Source organism: Aythya fuligula, chromosome 5, assembly GCF_009819795.1.
Source record: "Aythya fuligula isolate bAytFul2 chromosome 5, bAytFul2.pri, whole genome shotgun sequence".
In the NCBI taxonomy this organism is placed as follows: Eukaryota; Metazoa; Chordata; class Aves; order Anseriformes; family Anatidae; genus Aythya; species Aythya fuligula.
Window position 1 is genome coordinate 10,518,456 of NC_045563.1, and position 20,701 is coordinate 10,539,156.

A 20,701-nucleotide genomic window follows, 5' to 3' on the forward strand; every position below is an offset into this window, starting at 1 on the left:
CCTGGTTTTGACATGTTGGGATTTAGCTCCCCAGGCAGAAATTACGCCTTCAAAACCTCCCAGCCAGCTCCAAGTAGCGGCACGGCCCAGCAGGGAAACGCCACGGCTGGCTCTGAGCTTGGATTTCGGGGGTGCTGTGTCAGTATGCTGGGTTTTCCCTGGGCTTTAAAGATCATCTTTTATTTTTTTTTTGTACAAATGGTGCCCAGAGCCAGGCTGAGAGCATCAGGTGGGAAGACACGGCTGCTGCCCGCAGTGCGGGGCTGGTAGGTAAATAGGCAGCGTGGTCGCAGGCTGGAGTCAGCGATTAATGGGGAAAATCTGCATCTAGCAGACAGGGTAAAAATAAACAGAGACGCATCCAAACCTAGCAAAGATGTTTGTTTTTCTCCTAGCAGTGAGCAAGAGCATGAGAGCCCCTATAAAACTTCATGTGGCGAAATGTCTCATGCCCAACACCTGGGCAAGGGGATAGCAAGGGTACCTGGTAGACCCCAGACGAATGAAAACGTCAAGGTTTTTGTTGTTGAAAGTCAAAAGCTTCAGCCTAGTGAACCTTTCCTGGATTACTCAGTGAAACCCTGGCAGGAAAGTGAACGTAATGCAACTGAAAATCTGTGTTCATTACCTGAGTCTGGCAGGGGTGCTTAGCACGCATGCTGGATGCTTTGCCTCCTGTTTGGAGCACCCCAAGTACTCAGAAATCCCCCAAACCACCCCAAATAGTGCCTGGGGCTGGCGGCAGGGCCAGGTGCTCGGCAGAGCCCTCCCGTAAGGGAGGACGGACAGCGGGAGGCTGGTGGGACCGTGCGGGTCGTCCTTGCAGAAGGGGTGGCATCGGGTCGGCTCGCTGCTGTGCAACAGCCTCCGAGTTGGGACTTGTCCGGGGAGAGCTGCCTGCAGAGATACCCGTGGGAACCTGCATGGGAAGAGGATTGCAGCGGGCGCGAACACCCATGGCCCCAGAGAGTCTGCTCCTCGCCACGGCTGGGTAAGGGCTTTTTTTTTTTTTTTTTTTTTTAAGGCAAAGCATCCTAATGCAGAGCTGGGAGGAGCCCCTTGCTTCTGTCCCTCTGGGATGGCCCCTGCTAAGACACCCCAAATCCTATTTCCCAAATCCTAAGAAACCCTCAGGAGAGGTTTGAGGACTTGTTACAACTCTCACAATGTCCTGAGCAGAATAAGGCTGCCAAGGTGTCCCCTAGCCCCTGTTGATCTTGCTAAAGCGCTCGCTTTGACTTAATCCCCCCGTGGGGTGCTGTGAAGTGGGGCGCAGGGCACGCATCCAGCCGCGAGCTGTAAGCTGTGCTCCTCTGGTACTTGGTGATTCGGTTTGGTCTTTCGCTGGGCTGCTTATTTATTTGTTTACTTATTTTGCAATGAGCCCTGTGGTTTGCAGAGGGGTTTGTCAGCAGGACGGGCCCGTGCAGCTGAGCACGGAGGGAGCTGCCTGCCATGGGGGGCAGCAGTGTGTGCCACTGCCTGGGCTGAGCGAGGTGACAAGGGCAGCATCAGCACGGGGAGGGGATCTGCTGGTTTCACAGACTTTGCTTCCTTTGCAGCAGCCTCAAAGGAAGCTCTCCCCAAATGCCCGCCATTTTTTTTTGTATTTTTTTTTAAAGCAGATGGAAGTTTCAGTGGTTTTGCTTGTTCGTTTATTTTTTTTTCTTGACAAGGGATCAAAAAAAAACCACAGGCTTCAAGCAGTGGTTACGAGGAAGGTCAGCGAGTGGCTGGTCAGCTGGAGCCCCTGAAGGGGCACAGGCAGCAGATGGTCAGTGTGCCTCTTCCAAATACTTTTATATAAGCAGTGTTAAAAACAGCAATGACACATGTTCGCATTTAGCCTATGTGCTCTTTCAGCCATCACTGCCTGCTGTACCTGTGCACCCTCCTCCTCTCTCTCCATCACCTCCATTTCCCTTGCCATTGGTGTGGCCACGCTGAGATTTTTCATACAATTTAGTTCAAGAGTGAAGCCTACGCAGGAACAGCTCCTCCAGAGAGCCATCCTCTAGATTTATTTAAAATGCCCTGCTGCTTTGCCTTTCAGCTCTGCTTATTCACTTTAAGTTAAAGTTAACCCACTGAAAACACCTGTCAGTTTACCTAAAAGGGTTTTGCATTACGCACATCCAGAAGATACAGAGAAACAATGAAAGGCACTTCTAAAACCCAGAGCTATTCCAGGCTGAACAGTTACTAGCAAGGCTCAGAACACCAGGAAGCGGGGTGAAACGACTTGTGCCTGCTGCTAAGATGCTCAGAAATATCCTCCCAGGTGCCAGCAAGAGAAGGGGGGCACTTTGTCTCTTGCTGCACTCTCAGCCCCACCGCCCTCCCGACCACAAGCCCCTGCCGCTAAGCCTTGATTAATCTTTGCTTCTGACTTCTGTGCGGGCCATTCAGCATCAGTTAATATTGAGCTTAGGGGAAAACCCAATAAAAGAACCACTAATCTTTGAACTTGGCACATAATCCCCCACGTGCTGTTGCCCGGCATGTCCCTTCTTGCCTTTCTCCCCCCCCGAGAAAGCCCCCGAGCGCTGGCTGCAACAAGGCTGGGACACGATAGCCGTGTCCGAGTGGCTGCAGCTTCCCAGCAAGTCTTTTCTGGGGATATTTTGGGCCTCAGAAGTGAGCCTCTCAGAAAGGTAAACTGTTGTGAAAGGCTCTTATCAAGCCAGACTGCAGGATATTTGCAAAATAAGCTGAAGATTAAATATATATTTATTTTAAGCCCTGTCATTTCCACCCTGCACAAAGCATGCAGCTGAGGCATATTTGAGAAGCCCTGACAGCTTGGCAGTAATTTCTTCCCTTTCCTTTCCAAGGCAGAACCCCACAGAGCCCCCACCAGCAGCAGCTGGGCTCTGTGGGCTGTGACCCTGGCCCGGGGGAAGGAAACCCCCAGGGCTGGGGACATCAACAACTGTGAAACCCCAGCCTCTGGCTTGGAGAAGAAGACGAGACCACTCCTTCAGCTGATGCTGGGCCCAGTAATAACGTTGCTATGCCTCTGTGTAAGGCTGCAGGTTTTGCAAAGCAGCACGCAGGCTTTTAACCAGCCCTCCGGGAGCATCTTTATCCCTGTTTGCAGTGGAGGAAGCTCCTCTGCTGGGGCTGGGCAGGGAGGGTGGCTCTTGGTGCCTCCCTCTTGGATGTGATCTTCTGCCCTCCCACTCAGCTTTGGAGCCTGGTCACTCCTCTTCTCCAGGACTACAGAAAATAATAAATCCAGGTTTATCATGCAGAGTTCCCCCTTAGCTGAACGTCTCTCAAGCACAAACTCACTCAGCCCCGGGCAAGGATTTTGACCAAGTATTTTTGTCCCAGCTAGCTGGATTTTTATTTATGCCACTTTTAGTCTGTTCCTTCCTCCAGATTAAAGAAACAAAAACAAAAGTAAAAATAAAGCACACAGGTCTCCAGAGAGCTCAACCTTTCCTCTCCCTGCCCTTCAGAAAGAGAAAATGCCTGCAGAACATCTCGTGGGAACTGAGAAGACTGCAAAAAAGCAAGTTAGCAAGGTGAAGAGCCCCACGGTCCACTTTCTCCTCCCAGGCTGGGGACCCTGGTTCCCCTGAAGGTCACCTCCCAGTGATGTGAGACCACCACAGGGGACGTCGCCCCACCACCCAGCTTGGTGCAGCCCCTCACTTCCCAGCACTAACACCCCAGAGCAGACCTGGCCCTCTCCTAGCCCCCAGTTTCAGGGGCTGTGCTTTGCCCTTGAGCTGTTGGGGGCCATGGGACCCCTCGTGTCCAGGTGCTGGCACTGGCAGCAGAAGGGCTCGGGGCTGGCAGGAGCATTTACAGCGTATGGGGATGGCAGCCAGGCTCCATCCTCAGCAGCCCGAATAAGGAAAGGGGGTAAAAGCAGGCACGAGCCAAGGAGAAAGCCCATCAGCGCGTGACAGCGCGGTAGGAAACCCGCAGCCAGAGCCAGGCTCTCCTGGCAGCTTCCTTCCCTCGTTCTCATGGAAACGGGAGCGATGCCCTCCTGCTTCGCTGTTTTCTCAGCTTATTTTTAAACACACCGCCTGTTTATGCTTCAGCATCCCCCTTCCCGGCCCCACCGTGTGTAGGATTTGGGGTGGGCCCCCAGGAGCAGGGCAGCCCCTCGAGGTGCAGGGTGAGGGCTGCAGCCCCCCGGGTGGCATCGCCGGCAAACCCTGGCCCCAAAGAGCTGAGGTGCTGAGGAGCTGGCGGTAGCTCCCGCGCTTGCCGTAGGTCAAAGTCACGTTCATCGGGGCCAGGAGCGCGGGCTGGCGTCTCTACACTGAGCAGACACTGAGTAAAAATATCTCCCTTGGCCCAGGCGCAGGGAACGGCCGCCTTTCTAGTAGAGACTTCCAAATCAGGGCATTTCGGTCCCCCCTCGGTGCTCTCGCTTCCCGCGTGCAGGCTCTGAATGGGGAATGCTCCTTTCTGCCTGCGCTAGAAGCAGCCGCCTGGTGTTCCTATTAAAGGATATTGTTTAATCTCTGGGCTGTCCTGGTGCTCGTGCAGGCTGGAGGCAGCAACCCTTGGCAAGCGCATCAGGAGCTCGGGTGTGTTTGGGGATGCTCTCAGTTCGTGAAGGGCTCAGCTCTGGAGTGCAGCAGGGCATTGCTACAAACGGGGCAGCCCGTGGCAGAGGTGGTGGGTCCCAGGAACTGATTCCCCCTCCCGACCACCTGGGTGGTGCTTCTCTGGAGCAACAAGACCTGCAAGCCTGCCGTGCTGTTTCCTACAGAGCATCAGGGTTTGTGCTGACGTGTTCACCCTGCCGCCCTGACAAGGTTCAGCTTGGCTCAGAGGTTCACAGAAGCCATAGAGATATCTGGGAACAGTGGATGGGGCTACGTCTCAGAAAACCTTGCCCATGGACCAGAAGCCCTTTTCCATACGTGCACACCGAAGCATGGGGTTTTGCCTTCAGCCAGGCCTGGCCAGCAGTGTATTGGGAAACCCCTGTCCCTCCTTTCCCTCTTTTCTCCTCCTCCCAGCTCCCCGAAGGCAAGGAGGGGCACAGGCTCATCACAGCAACAGAAGACTTTTTCCACGGAAACAGACGTCTGCTTCAGTCGATGGGTTGTCTTTGTGTTGAGCTCAGTCCCCTCTCTTGTGATTGTCACTGCTGCTATTATCTCCGTAACCGCTTTTCCTCCAGGTTTCCGGCACGTTCCTGCTCCAGGAACTCAGTACTTCAGCCCTGCCTGCTCCCAAGTGTCTTCAAAAGGCATCTGCGAGACCTGTGCTTCCTGGTGACAAGTGCTCCTTCCCTTGGATCATCTGGGGATGCCTCCTGCAGTGTGTGGCACCGGGCAGCCCAGCTGGCACCGCAGGAGCCACTCTGGGGACCAGGGGGAAGCAGCGACGCTCTCGGTTAGAGCCAAACTGGAGGGCGGCTTCGCTCCTCTGCCAAGGGAGAAAACATCGAATTCAAGTGTGTGACAGCCCAAGCAAGAGCCAACACTCCTTTTATTTTTTTTATTTTTATTTTTTTTTTTTTTTCTCTTGGTTGCTGCTGGGTAAGAGATTCATAAAAAAACCTTGCTGCTTCCTTCTGCAGTGGTGGTGAGATGGCCACAGTTATCCAGCCAGGGAGACTTCAGGACACGTCCCCCAGCTTCAGACACAATATTCCCGGATCTCATCTCCTTGCTCTCCTCTCCTGGATGCACACAGGACAACTCTGGTCCAGCTGACACAGGCGGCCACGCCATGGCTGTAGCCCGAGCTGTCAAAGAGAACTGCCCTTTTCAGCACAGCTTCAGACAGATATCAGAGCCTTACGGTGAGGATTCAAGAGATTTTCTGGCTCCCCAGAGACATGGCTGGCCAAGCATCTGCCTGAGTTGACTGAATATTTATGACCTCTGAAAAGCAGAGCAGCAGCTTACTCACAGGACAGATAATCATGGGGTTGATGAATCATTCCCATGGAAGATGAAAAAAATGTCCCTCCTCCAAGTTCTTCTCTGAGCTCCATGACTGTAATGCAAGCTCGAAGGTCCTCCTGGGTGTCCTTGGATGCTATGATCCCCTTTCCCTTCTCTTCTCCAGGAGAGAAACAAATTCAGCAAAATTCTCACAACACTGTGCAAAGTTACTGCTTTACTTCACTGAGAAGAAAATTGGGGATCTTCTCACAAACTCCTCTGCTCGTATCTACCAACAGAGAGATTTTGCTGTCCTCCACGTCAGCCAGACTCATCCAGAAGGCTGAGACAGCCAGGAAGAGACTTAGCCTTAGGAAAGTTTGACTCTTGCTCTTCCTGCCTGGTGACAAACTTGCACAAGCAGCACCAGTCCCCATGTGCGCAGCCAGGCCCTGCCCTTCCTCTTTCACACAGTCCCTGGCCTGGCCAGCATGGAAGGGCCTTCCGAAGCAAGGCCACGTAGCAGCCAGCAGAACAGCCAGCAAAAGGAGAAGTTAGTCTAGCAACTAGTCGAGAAATGTGGGCTAGGAAATGTCCTGGCCACAACCCAGCCTGGCCCCAGGCCAGAAAAGAGAAATGAAACCAGCTGAGATGGGAAGAGGCTTTTGCTATGGTTCGGCAGCATTCCTCCACTGCCACCAGCCACGGCCACTGTGACAGAGGAAGGTGGCAGCAGAGCAGGGTGCTCGTCTGTGGAAAAGCACAGCTAGAGAAGGATGTGCCAGGGCTGGGAACTTCTTTCTTGTGCGTCTTCTCCCACACCTGCCGGGCTGGTTCCTGGGGGCAGGAAGGCAGCAGCAGCAAATGCTGGTGAATAGGCTTGGGTTGTAACACAAAAAATAGCGAAGTGGGTCCTTCCCTCAGGGAGGCCAGTGCTGCAGCCTGTCCTCTTTGGGACTCCGCTCTATTTCTGTGCAGTCTCCTGGTTCTGGAGATAGAATCTTAGAATATGCTGAGTTGGAAGGGACCGTAAGTGTCATCGAGTCCAACTCCTGACTTCACACAGGACCACCCAAAAATCAGACCCTGTGTCTGAGAGCGGTGTCCAAACGCTGCTTGAGCTCTGTCAGACTCAGTGCCGTGACCACTGCCCTGAGGAGCCTGTCCCTGTGCCCGACCACCCTCTGGGTGCAGAACCTGTCCCTAACCCCCAGCCTGACCCTCCCCTGTCCCAGCTCCATGCCGTCCCCTCGGGTCCTGTCGCTGTCCCCAGAGAGCAGAGCTCAGCGCCTGCCCCTCCGCTCCCCTCATGAGGGAGCTGCAGGCCGCCATGAGGCCTCCCCTCAGCCTGCTCTGCTCGGGGCTGAACAACCAAGGGGCCTCAGCTGCTCCTCGTGCATCCTCCCCTCCAGGCCCTTCACCACCTCTGTAGCCCTCCACTGGGCACTCTCTAATAGTTTTATGTCCTTATATTGCAGTACCCAAAACCGCACACAGAAGTAGATGACTAATTGCACAGTGTAGACAGGCTTCAGGCTGTGCTCTGCCTCTCGGAGTCCCGTTGTCCTTCATGTGCTGGGATCACGCAGCCTGCGTGGATTCTCCGGAGTGAGATGGCCTACTTAGAGACCCCATCACTCTCAGAGACAGAATTTAGTACCTTTTCCTGAATCTCAGCCCACTCTGGGATTTTCCACACCGCAGCTGTTGAGTGGGATTGCTGGCAGGCCTTTTTGTCTCTGATGGCATCAAGGCTGAGCAGGGCTGCATTCTAGCTCCTACATGGTTTAACACCTAGTTTCCTTTGCCGTATGCCCCAGAAATGTGGGTAAAGGAGGCCACGTGCCTTTTAGACTCAACAGCAAATTGTACAACTCCATGGCAGCGCAGACAACTCGCTGTGCTATGATCTGAGGCACTGGTTTGGGAGCTCAAATTTGCTGATGGCCATACTCTCTTTGTGTGCACACTGAAGGTTTCTACAGGAGCACAAGCCCTTCTTCAGGGTGCCAGAGAGTGGCCTGAAGTCCTCCTAAGCTGCACAAAGAGCACCCGGGGAAGCTACCTCTTCTGCACTGCACTTACAGATGCCTATGGAGCCTGTCCCCTTCACGGAGTACTGCAGCAGCACGAGAAGCATCCAGAAAATCTTCCTCTAGCACAGACATTTTGACAACCAATACTGCAAAAGAGGTCACTGCCAGCATGACCCACGCGTTGGAGATGTCTCCAGCCTGCCTGCTTGTCCACAGGGTAGCTAAGGGAGGGCAAGGTACAGTGATAAGCAAGGACTTTGTAGGCTCAGTTTGCTGTAATCCTCAGAGCTGTTTCCAGTGGTAATTTTGTTTGAAAAGACGGAGTTACTGCACTGTTTCCAAGACACTGCTGGGGATGCTGAGAAGTGGAAGCTCCTGGATTTGCCCCCCAGCAGGCTGCAGGGTGCCCAGGCTGGGCAGAAGGCATGGTTTTAGGCATCCCATCTTTGTTAAACAAAGAATTGGATATAATTCTAAAAATACATGTAAATTTGAGCTGTCTGTTTTAAAAAGGGTTGAGGTGTTGGAAAAATGCTACTGAACTCATAGCAGAGATGGGCCAACGCCCCCAGTTGTTTACATCTCTGCACTAACAGCAGAAGGGTTACTGCGTTCTGGGGGCAGCTACTGTCAGGGTGAATTGAGGTCTCCCACCCCTCGAGCTGTGGGGCTTCTGCAGCTGTTGGAGCAGGCCAGTGCAGCCTAGACTTGGTAAGGGCAAGAAATTACCTTTTACTGTCTCCAGGCTGCAAAGGTCGAGCAGTGGGGGCACAAGAAAGGAGAGCTCCAGCACACCGCCCTGCACCATCCATGGGGGGGGGGAGAATCAGGCCCCTTTTTGAAGTCAGAATTTGGTTTCATTTGTCTTCATCCTCTGCAAAGCCCTACTCACAGGGTTGCCGTATCACCAGTGAATTTCTCAGTACAAATCTCACTTTCTCTGCCACCAGACAACATTGCATGAGAGATGACTGCCGGTAAGACCCACACACCCCCAGCCAGGACATGTATCTGAGCAGTTAGTAAAGAGAAAAGGGCAAGTTACAGCCATGAGTGCAACAGGTAGAGTCAGCAAACCACCAATTTTCATGCTGATCCAGAGCTTGACTTCCAAGTTTTTGGTTTGCCATTAGCAACATGTCTATGTTTGGCTTATTCCAAATTTAGGACTTGTTTTCATCCCCCCCCTTCCCCTAACTCAGCTGCTAAATCAATGAAACTCAGCCTTGCGGTGCAAATGCTGAATGTTGCTGCTTCCAAGACATACAGAAAACTGGAAAATGGCATCATCCAGGTGACATACAAGAGTAAGACTGAAATATTTGTTGTTCTCACATGTTGTCATAGGGCAGAAGGGGAGGATAAAGGTAACAGTAAGCTAATGAGAGATGCTGGCTGCACGTAGTAGATGGTATAAACAATGTGTTTCCCTCTACATGTTAGTTCTCATCCTTCCCAATTTTATGTTTGCCTTTGCTGTAAATATTTTAAGTTACCAGCATCATTAGGTACACAAATGAGACCTCAGCTCTCTTGTGCTCAGCTGAATCCATCCCTATTCTACCAGAATTCACCCCGAGTACGGCTCTGACCTGAAAAGAGACCTTTTAAGGAGAGCTGCCTCAGCTGTGGGATCTGGTCTCTGCTGTGAACCATCGTGGGCTTTTATTGCCCAGTTTCCTGGAGAAATAGGCTTTATGCAACCATGCACTGTGTGAGCACATGTACCCATCTGCTGGATTTGTCCTCCTTGTGACGTGGACCTGCAAGCTGGCTTTGGCTGGGTTTGTCAAATGGATCTGAGTAGAAGTCCCTGCAAGCCCTGAGAGCTCAGAGGAGAAAGGGACCTTTCTGTGCAGCCCCTGTAAGCCTCAGCTTTACTTCAAGAGCTGTTTGCACCACTCTGAGACAGTGCGGGGAGGTTTGTGGCTGGGCCTGAGAATCCATATGACCCCCAGCTCACGGAGCTCCTCTTCCACCACCAGTGCCTGCTCTCTTTCCCTTCACAACTTGTGAAAACTGCTTGCAATTGCAATGTCTGTCCTGTGCAGATCCAAAGGGCCACAGAGGTGAAAAATGCAAGCACTTGGTGGTGCAGTGTTCTCTTCCCTAAGGGGAAGTCTGGAAAGCGCTGAGGGGCAAAAAGCATTCAGACAGGATGACTCCCCCTCCTCTTCATCCCAGGCACTGCTGTGAATTCAGCAATTCATTACAGTTTTGTGCTTCCTTGAGCTCAGCTGCCCTCCAGGTGGAAGGATTAACACTGAGGAGACGCCTTCCCTTTGCCAAGCTCTGTACCACAGACTTGTGTTGAGACACTCAAGTGGGCCCTGGAGCACTTGTACTCTTTCCCCAGCTAGAACAGCACTTACCCTGTCTGGACTGATTCACAGAGCTCTGACAGCAGAGGAAACCTCAAAAACTGACTGTCACTCGAATCTAGACTTTAATTAGAAGAAGCATTCAGCCAGGAGGGTTCAGCCAATGCTCATCTCTCCCAAAGATGAGGAGGCAGCAACAAATTTCAGATGTCAGTGACAAAGGGGTCAGTTGTGTAAAACCAATGAAGTACACGTATTTGACCAAACATTTGCTCCTGGTGGCAGCTGCCACGTCTCTCGGTGACAAGGAGCAGAACTTGCTGAGAGCAAAGCTCAGCTCATCGCTCCTCCCGTGTCCCTGTGCCCAAAGTGCTCTGCTCACTGATGCCATGACTCCAGTACACAGCAGCCTCACAAGGCACACAGGGGCTTGGTGCTCCTCCTGGCTCTATCTGCAGCAAGGAGTCCTTTTTGCAGAAGGAACATGAAGGCTGAGATCAGCTGCAAGCAGCAGCTTCCACACTTCCACTCCCGGAATGCAAACATCAGGGCCATAAACGTTAGCACCAGTCACTGCTAATCCCCCGACCGCAAACTTCGGCTACAATAAAAGCAAAAGCCTCAGCAAAATATGGAATATGAAAAACTCCTGAGCAAATAAGGAAGTTTCATTTCTTGCTCGCTCAAAGCACGAGTGACAAGATTTGTTTGAAGATTAAAACAGACTCCAGGCATGGAAAATGCCAGGCGTAAGGCTTTACGGAGTTACTTAACACAGCGCAGTATAAATGGCAAGCCATCCCGGGTTATTTTAGAAAGGGCTGGCTGCAACTTCCAGCCTCGATGAGAGCGATTACCAAAGGATGAAGAGCAGAGCAGCTTCATTAATTACATTTCCCAACAGGAAACCGAGGACTCCCAAAAGCTGGAAAGGCGTTTAGCTGCCGGGCACTACATCTGCCCCGCTCAGCAGGGTGGCTTTTGGGGAAAACGGAGAAAAGCGACCGGGGTTTTGCTGTGCTGGTGCCCTGCGGAGCCGGCCAGCCCTGGGGATGCTCCTGGCGAGCCCCGGCCCTGGAGGGGCACCCTGCGGCCGCTGCCGGCACTGCAGCCTCCATCCTGCGGCCCCTGGCATGGGGCTGGGGGCTCGGGCTGCCCAGCAGGGCCCCCGGGCGAGCAGCAGGGCAGCGGGTGGAAAAGCCTGGGACTGCACCAGCGGTAGAGGTTTGCATTCTCAGTTTGCATCCCCTTTTGTTTACAAAGAATTATTTTCGTAATGAGAGTCGAAGAGCTGATTTTATTCACGTAATACATCCAGCGTGATCCCATCAGCGACTACAAGGAAATACGAAGTGCACGAACACTTTGTTTTTGTGCCCTGAATTTCATAATCGATATTAAACAACGCAGACCGGTGTTAAAGCGGTGGCTGAGAACGGCGGCGTTTCCGTGCCTCGAAATTCAGCGCCGTGGTTCCCACAGCAACCACAACCACGGACACTTCACACGAATCTCACGGCCGAGTCTCTGATCACGCAGTTCTGAGCACCCAACACGTGTAAGCAAAACGACAAGCAAAAGCAGTTTTGTTTTCTCCAGCTAGAACGATCTTACCTGCTAAGTCACATCTGCTACAGGGCGTTAATGGCACTTGCAGGTGAGCACGAACTCACAGCTGGCAATTAATACCCTGAAAATAGCTTCTGTACACAAATACTTACAGGCGTCAGTCAGTATTGACACATTTCTGTTTGCAGTTATTGCTGGAATGAAAAGCCCAATGTTCATAGCAAAGTTTAGAAGGCTGAAAAAGAGGGGTTAGGAGTCTTTCATTTTTTTTGCTTCAAATGCAGGACTGTTTCAGCTTCAGAAAAGACCATTTCTTCCTGGTTTTGCTAATTTTATCTAGCCCTTTTGCTTGGAGGTAGTACCTGGTGGTATATTAAGGGCAGACCAGAAGAAATAGGAACATGAAAACCAGAGTTATTTGAGTGAGTTTATGTGGTAGCAAGGAGTGCACGCACAGGGCTGCTGTATGTCTTCTGTCTTCCCTTCCTTAAGCATTTACTGCTGCTGTACCACTGGACACTGATGGGCCTTTGGTATGTAGCAGTATAACTTTTAAATAATTCTTATTACATTAGTTTGAGCTTTCATCCACAACTTACACACCTTCCTGCTGGCTAACAGTCTGTTCTGTGAAGCAACAGAGCCTTCAAAACAATGGTCAGTGGTGAAGTCAACGAAACAACTTACTATGAAGGGAAAATTTCTGGTCAAACACAGAATTGTCACAACCACACGGTATCAGAACTTCAGGTTGGGGGTTCAGTTGGCAGTATTGGTGATTTCTAATAACATGAACTTAGCTTGATAGGAAAGCACCAGGGCCCTTCTATGAAAACTTACAAAGAGATCATGCTGACAGAAACACAGGAAATTGCAAATCTACATGCTTAAATATTAATGTACAGTGGGATCAGCCTTCCAAAACTGTTTAATGCTTCCTAAACATCTGCAATCTGAATTAGAGAACAATTTTACATCAGTAAGAACCCCCTAAATAGTAGAAAATATCATCTAATGTCAAGATACTCTAAATGTTTAACTCTTCAGGTTACTACGAAAAGACCTGGTGTTGGAGAGCTGGTCAAGAATGCACTGCAAGAAACACTCAACCACCTTTGAAACACAGAGACCACTATGGTAGCTTGCTGGCAGCCTCTGCCCATACCCAGCCAGGTATCGAGAGAGCACTTGAACCTAAGCCAGCCAGAGCAAGTGGGTCTTGACCCAAAGCCATGCATGTACTGCTGCTCTCGCTGTCTTTAACAGAGAAAAGGGTTCTCCGGGTCGGCTGTAGTCCTAACTAAATTGCAATACATAATACATTGTATGACACAGCAGCTATGGGAAAGATGATTAAAGCCTCTGCATGTTATCCCAATAGGTCCCCGTACATTTGGGCTTATAACTGAAGTGGGGAGATCAATATTTAAACTCCAGATCTGCTGCAATCTTCCCATATGACTGGAAGGACTGAACTTCTAGCTTTATTTCTTTAACAGATATGTGAATCTTAATTTTAGGTCCAAATTTTATTTTATTTTTAAATCTAGATTATGTTGACAGAAAATATTATAATTAAAAAATCTGTGATCCAGTATCTTCCTGTATTTCATCTTGAAACTGCACCACAATGCAAGAGAAAAAAATATGAACCTTGCCCAAATCTGTAGTAAAACCTTTCAATCTACAAAGATTGGACCAAATGCTGTAGCTTGAATAAAAGCAGTGTGCAAAGCACTTAGACCAGCAGCACTAGCTGTTCCTTTGAACCACCTCTCCCCATTTTTCAACATGGTCCAAGACCTTAAACCTTGTCTTATGTTTATTCCATGACAAGTAAAATAAACCAAGGCATTTTAAAAAGCCCAAGTATAGATAGAATTTATATGAGGAAAAGTTTATCTGAACCTATTTATTCCTCTTCAGTGTTCATTTTTACCATGTATTTATCTATAAAAAACCCTTCAATTTAAAGCAGTCAGCCTCTCCCATAACTCTGAAGACATTTTTCTCTACCCATTAACCAAAAGACATCTTCAGAATCAGAGGACATGGGTTTCAGCCATGCAAAACTTCATTCACAAGCCCATTATAAGCCCTCCCCTCATCCCAACACTACCTTCGGACCACACATGCCAGGACACCAGTCATATTACTACAAAAAAACACATTTTGGGCTGCTAGACATGCATCTTAAAATGCCTAGACCCACTGCTACATCCTTACCACATGCTGGCCTCTGATTAATTTTAAAGCTCATCTCTTATGCAGCGAGAAAACAGCTGTAGTGCTGCAAAGCTGTATCAGCAGCAGCACCGATAGACCTACACTGCTCCTCAAAGCAGATGAATAAACAAAAGGCCTACGTTCTTGGAAGAAGTTGAAGGTTTGAAGAAGTTTGCAGATCTGAAGGAAGCAGTTTCCTTTCCGGGCAGCTCCTAGAGGCTTGAACAGTAAGCATGCAGTATGACAAAGAAACAAGGGTATGTTCTTGCAACTTGGTAATTTTACAAGGTATTTGGGAAGGAATCTGTTGAAAACTGTTTCTGATCATATTAAGTCATTTTTTTTTTTAATACCTTAAATACAGATTTACTCTGAAAGAACCTTTTGAAAACACCTTAAGAAAAATACTTAAGTACAAACTTCAAATATCCAAAGTATGATACTGGTGCACTTTTTAGAAACAATTACATACTTAACAGGTGAAGTAGGAATGGAGCATTTCAGAAAACATTTAATATGAAACCTTTTGGAACTTCCATCAAATACAGATTTACATCATTTATCAGAATACTTTTCAGTTCAGACAACAAAGTGCACTGCCAGGTGAAAAAAATACATTTGGAGGAGTGCTTAAAACGTAGGAAGTGAAAGGATAGGTGACTCTTCACCTGAGAAAGTACAATGATTGCCCTGAAATGTCTTATTGCTATTACAAAATGGAGTTTTCATGGCAAAAACCATACCGAGCAGCACAGGCACGGGCAGAGCACTGAAAGCCAACTGAACTCCAACTGAACACCTGGAGTTCTAAAGCCATGGCAGGATACAGAATATACAGAGAATAAAATGCAAATTCAGGAATATTTACTACATTTAACAACTATGATTACCCTTTAAACTAGCATAATCAATATCAATGCTTAGGGAAAGAGGGGGGAAGTCTGCTGCCTTCACAGACTACAGGTCACAAGAACTAACTTGCAAAATATTAAGGGGTTTGCATTTTCACCTCGTGTCAAATCTGAACTGTGTACTATGAATAACTATTAGCTCACTGCAAATTTAAAATGCAAATTTCGGCTCCAGTTTAAAGCACATGTGAAGTACATGCTTAAGTGCCTCACTGAAATATAGCCATAAAACATCAATACAAAAAGTCAAGTAGATAATGCGGGGTATTATCTACAGAAGTCCTTCATGAAAGAAATTGAGTATCACTAGGAAAAAAAGCCTGAAGAAATCTCTTGATTCTAGTCTGCAAAAATCAAATCCAGCTCACCACAGTGATGGTTAAGAAGCAGGGACCATCCGATAGTAGCTTCATGTCCTACAGGAAGCTAGTTGGCCATCAGAGTTCATCGGGGTAGGTTTCCACACTGTATGTCACAAAAGTGACAACAGACTCCTCAGCAGAATCTAGAGACACAGCTGGCATAAAGCCATCAAAAGCAATACAACCAGAGCCAAGTGGAAGCACGCTGGAAGAGAGCTGCAAGGAAAAGTTTCAACTGCTGCTGCCTATGGCTGTAGTTTAGTACACTGGATGTTACAACGGAGGAGATCAGTAGCAAAATTATATTCCCACTTTTGGGTTTCAATACTGCAGACACCCAGAAAGCAAAGTACTGCCACACCTGCAGCAATACCTCAGAACGGCACTGACTCGGACGTGGTGACTTGCATCAAAACATGGTTGCTGTTTGAGAGTCCTTTTGTGCTTTGTATCAGCCTGACCTAGTCTAACGTGGAGAACTTGGTCTGAAAGAAAAAGTCACTAGTCAATGTTTAGCGCACTGCATTGTTCTGTAGAGGAACTGTGGAGCAACGGAGAAACGCTCTTAGCTGCGATCAATACTCATAAACCAAAAGGACAAAGATACAATTTTAGTAGTTTAGCAGAAGCAGAAGAATGGAAGCATTTACCCAAATTTTAATGCACAAATCAACTACATTTTAAAATTTTGATTCAGACTTAAATAATAAATAGGTGGGCAAAATATAATGCAAGACTTACTCAGTAAAAGTGAACTTTTAATAATCTCATGAGCTCTACTTAGAAAACAGGACTAATAATGTTCACAACCGTAAATCCAAACCCTTCACACACTTTTTTTTTTTTCCTTAACACAGCAGTGAACTGTAAACCTGCGTTTACTGGTTATCTCTTCAGTTATTTTAAATATTAACTCAAGTGTTTCCTCCTTGGCCATTTCAATTTTTAGCACCAAAATTAGCCCAAAAAGAGGTACTGGTACAGCTCGATGTTGTAAATGAATTGTTTACATATAATACTTTATATATTATACACACATACTGTACATTCACACGTCCACACAAACAGGAGGCATATTTAAATGAATATATTCTGTGTTTCAATTTGTTGTCAAAGACTTAGGAGCAATGGAAATAAAGCAGAAGGGGTAATATTTTACATAGTAGGCAACTTTAATGCTGTAGTGCACTTATAAAAAAGTCCAACTCTCCCTCCCAGCTCAGCAGCTTTTTTTTAATATCACTATTCAGAAGGATGCAGAAGTTATTGCCTAAATGTTATTCTATACATTTCCATTGGAATTCTCAAAAACACTTGCTAACTAATTTACAACTTAACTATTTTTCTTGTTACAGCTTTAACTCATTGGCAATTTTGGAAGCAATGTTTTTAAAAGCTATGGATGTTCCCGATATCCGCTTAAAGCGAACTCCATTCAGGGACAGTCTTGGCAGTTTACACACCTCCATCTCCCACTGTACAAGGTTTTCCGCATGCCCATCTCCATGGACGCAGAAAAGCAAGAAACGCTCTCTTTGTTCATAGTCACAATTATTGGCATCCAGGACCTTCCGGATTTCCCTCATCATGTCATTGGGATCCATGGAGCTGGTGGTTTTCATGCTCCACGTAAAACGCAGCGAGCGAGGCTTGGCTTCCTTGTTTTCATCCTTCTGATCCACAGCTACATTGCGGCTGAAAGACAGCAAGTTTTTAGTCAGCAGGGCAAGAGACCTCCCCCGAGCTGCGTGTTAGTGAAGCGAACTCACACTCAGCACACACTACTTGTACAAAAGCAGTGTCTAGGGGCTGTGAGCAGCGCCCCGTGCTCCCCACAGCTACACAAACACACAGTGAAGATAAAGCGTTAGCGTTTGGGGCTGAAACAAAGGTAAGGTTCGACTTGTGAAACAACTGGAAGTCACTGGAGTCGGGAGCATGAGGTAAGTTACCTTAGTGTGGTAAAACTACACACACCAGCTATGATTCAGTTTTAAGCTGGGTGCTGCTCAAAGCCCTGTTCTTGGGCCATGTGGCCCGGGGCACCCAGCATCGGCTTGGTGCTAGAAGTTTCTGGAACATCAAACAGCTGCTTGGTGACGTGTGACAAAATATTGTGACAAAACGGCGCCCAGCCTGCGTCACGGGAGCGCTGGGCCGTGGGAAGCACCCACACAAACACAACGGTGACCAGCTGTTCCTCAGCATCTCCTCCTGTCCAGCAGGGTGGGGACCGAGGGCTGGAAGGGCCATGGCGTGCCTCAGCGGAGGCAACCAGCAGGAAAATGGAGCTCGGGGCCCTGCGCTGGGTCACCCGCCTGCTCACCCAGGCCCAACGCGTGCCGCCCAGTTCTGGGCTAGATGGGTTTCACTCTGAAATCATTATTTTCACAGATTTGAGGGGTTCACTGAAGACCCACCATATTGTAGGATATTGGGGTTACTTTCAACAGGGTGGAAATAGTCTGTCTTTAAGTTGGTCACTGATTTGTTTACCTACATCAGTTATTGGTATTAAAGTGATGAAGTGTTTCACTACTAGATCTACGGAACTAAGCACCTTGAAATGCAGGAGAGAAAGTTGGAAGTCACTATTAAACATCTTCACATTGTTAGCAAAGAACCTAGGTAAAAGGGTTCCTATTTTCCTATTACGGCTGCAGTTTTAAGAAAGTACAAAATATTGAGGCTGCATTTCCCAGGTCTGCCTTTTTTTTTTTTTTTTTTTAAAGCTTTTTTTTTTTTTTTTTTTAAGCTTTTCCCTTGGTAAGGAGAAATAAGGTTATTCAGGACAATGAAAAAGAAACGTTCCAGAAATTTCTAGTTCATAATGATTCTTCTACTTTCATTAAAATCAGTGGTTGTGCAGCTAAAGAGTAAGGAGCTACATTTGGACCTTTAGGATAAAAAATGACAGATTTACTTTAGGAATGTCTACATGCTGTCAGTCATCTCTTCAAATTTTATTGTTCCCAGGGCAAGAGATTTTAATATATTGACAATGATGCTTTAATATTTTCTGAAAACACACAACCTAATTGACCCTAAACCATGCAATTTAGGCCTCATGTTGAACTTCAAAGTTCAGTTTACAATAAGTCAAGCTCTTTCTTAAAATATTTGGCAATGAATTTTTGGTTACATGATCCCTTCCTTCTCCCAGCATTAAGCAGACAACTATGAAAAAGTTACATAAAAAGCAATAGCAAAGTCAAAACAAAATAAATCTATCACAAAGATAACACATTTCATAATTTCACATTCTATTAGAAAGACTTCCAGTAACTATGAGAATCATAGGATTATGCTGTCAAATCCAGCTATGTGGTTTGCCACATGTTACAAACATCAGCAAGCAAATTAAAGAGTATTCTGTTTTAAGGTTTTAATTTAATAAAGCTGCAAGAACTGGCAAAAGGGATAGGGGGAGGAACACCAACTTTTATTCAATGCTCATTTTATTTTGGAAAGCCTTTTCTACTTGAAAACAGTTGGTGGAATGAACACAAATCTGTTGATTTCTAGTATTGTTTGATATGAAGATTTGAGGAAGAGTTTAACATGAAAAATAGCTTAGCCATTTGTGATTTTGGAGATGAAAAATGTATTTTAATGTCCTTCAGCGGTTATCCCACACATCTGGAGTCTCACTAGACACCATTTACCTACAGATCTACAAGACAACAGCAAATTATAAATACTAAAATGCAAAAACACACAAGGGAAAAGGCAACATGGAAGATGAAAGTTTAGAAACAAGCCAGTCAATGCTTTAATAGCTGTTCCGCAGACAAAAATGCTTCTTTGTTTAGTTTCAAAGCCTTAAACAAAACAAAAGCTGCTGCCTGAAGCCACTGTGCCACATAATCAAGGGGAGAAAGGTTCAAACTCACCTAAGTAACATTTTAAACAAAAATTTTACCCTCACCTTGAGCCCTCAAATCTCCCGTTCCTCTCATATTCAGTCGGGAGCCTCATTGAAAAGAATGCAGAAGCAAAAGGAAGTGGGAAAGAGAAGACAAATCTTACACTACAATATACAATATCTGAATAGTTGCTCAAAGACACCGTAATCATACTGAAGTTGTGTTAAAATACAAAGCAACAAAGATGTAATGAACTTACTAGATTAGAACAAATTCAGAACAGAGCATCTTGCCGAAGTGAAAAAAAAACTATTAACTACAGTTTTTAAAAAGACCCCTAGCTACTTTTCACATTGTTTGCTTTACGTGGTAGAACTCATCAAATAAAGCCGAATACCTAAAAGTATAAAACATTAAGCTAAAATTACAATATATTAAAATTACTTTATCATTTAATAAGTACCTGCTAAATGATAAACGTCTCCTAATCATTAAGCTATTTATTTAAAAAAATCATGGTGCTTGCACACACACCAAATACCAAAATATTAGATGTTTAAACAATACCAAACCATTTAAAAAAGAACATGCATATACATTTTAATAAAAGTTCGGAGGTAAATCTGAGATTTCTTATGCTGTGATAGCTATTAATTCCCATGCTGATGCATCTTCTACATCCAAAAGAAAGCCTAAGCTTTCTTTTTGTACTACTTAAAGCTATGTTGCTGATCACTAACATACCAGTATCAAGGAGAATTATTACAGGGAAAATCATCATCTTCCTCTATGTTCCTATTATTGCAGTACCATGTCTCTACATCTCAGTGTTAATTCTGCTTGTAGGGAAGTCATCTTTATAAAACTCTTAATCCATGCTACTCCAAGTTAGTACAGGGCTTCACTCAGTAAAGTAAATATATTAAAACACTTCGGCTATCAGGTGTCTAGGGACAAGAATGTAGGACAACAAGCTTATTTTTTCATGCACATGAGATTTATATTAGGTTGTGTGAGGTGTTACGAGGTTTAGTTTCCTCATTTTCTTCCTTTTAAGGGGTTGTGGTGAGGAAACAGGCCTTTAAGATCAGTGGAAAAGAGTGGAAAGAGTACAGTCTTGATGCAATGGAACAGACTGCAAGAGTGCACTGCAGAATGCAGTGATAGCACTTGCTGTGCAGGATATGGAGTTCAAAATCCATACTGCAATATAAATATAGGTTTTAAAAAAATGCTAGGTCACTCATCATGTTGTTCATCACCAGAACATCCCTATTCTGTGAGGTACTGCACAGCACATGGGAAGATGCTGGTTCCTCTGCTAGGAAATGTTTTCCATTGACTAATAAAAAGCTGTAACAAGCAAAAGGGATACATAAGGAAGACAGTGAGAAGAAAACAGCTGGCAAGTCCTCAAATAAATCTAGCACTTCAAAATGTGCTTTATTGGTAGCCATTTCATCATATTTTTATATTCAAATGTTAAAATTCAACTTTCTTAAAGGGGGAAACTTCCAGTTCCCCCCAGTAACACAGCAGGATG

The 20,701-nt window shown here is 46.7% G+C and overlaps 1 protein-coding gene across 12 annotated transcripts in view; it reads right to left on the reverse strand.

Moving 5' to 3' along the window:
• Positions 1-14,510: 14,510 nt before the first annotated feature.
• Positions 14,511-20,701, reverse strand: part of MARK3 (microtubule affinity regulating kinase 3) — a 63,453-nt gene continuing 57,262 nt past the window's right edge. For 8 of the 12 annotated variants that reach the window (XM_032187608.1, XM_032187612.1, XM_032187606.1 and 5 more), the window contains 2 exons: positions 19,221-19,265; positions 14,511-16,987 (listed from right to left, as the gene is read on the reverse strand). In XM_032187608.1, coding sequence (XP_032043499.1) covers positions 16,642-16,987; positions 19,221-19,265 — 391 coding nt within the window. In that variant the 3' untranslated portion in view covers positions 14,511-16,641. The remainder of the gene's footprint in view (positions 16,988-19,220; positions 19,266-20,701) is intronic. The other 4 variants (XM_032187609.1, XM_032187617.1, XM_032187611.1 and 1 more) reach the window with 1 other exon arrangement.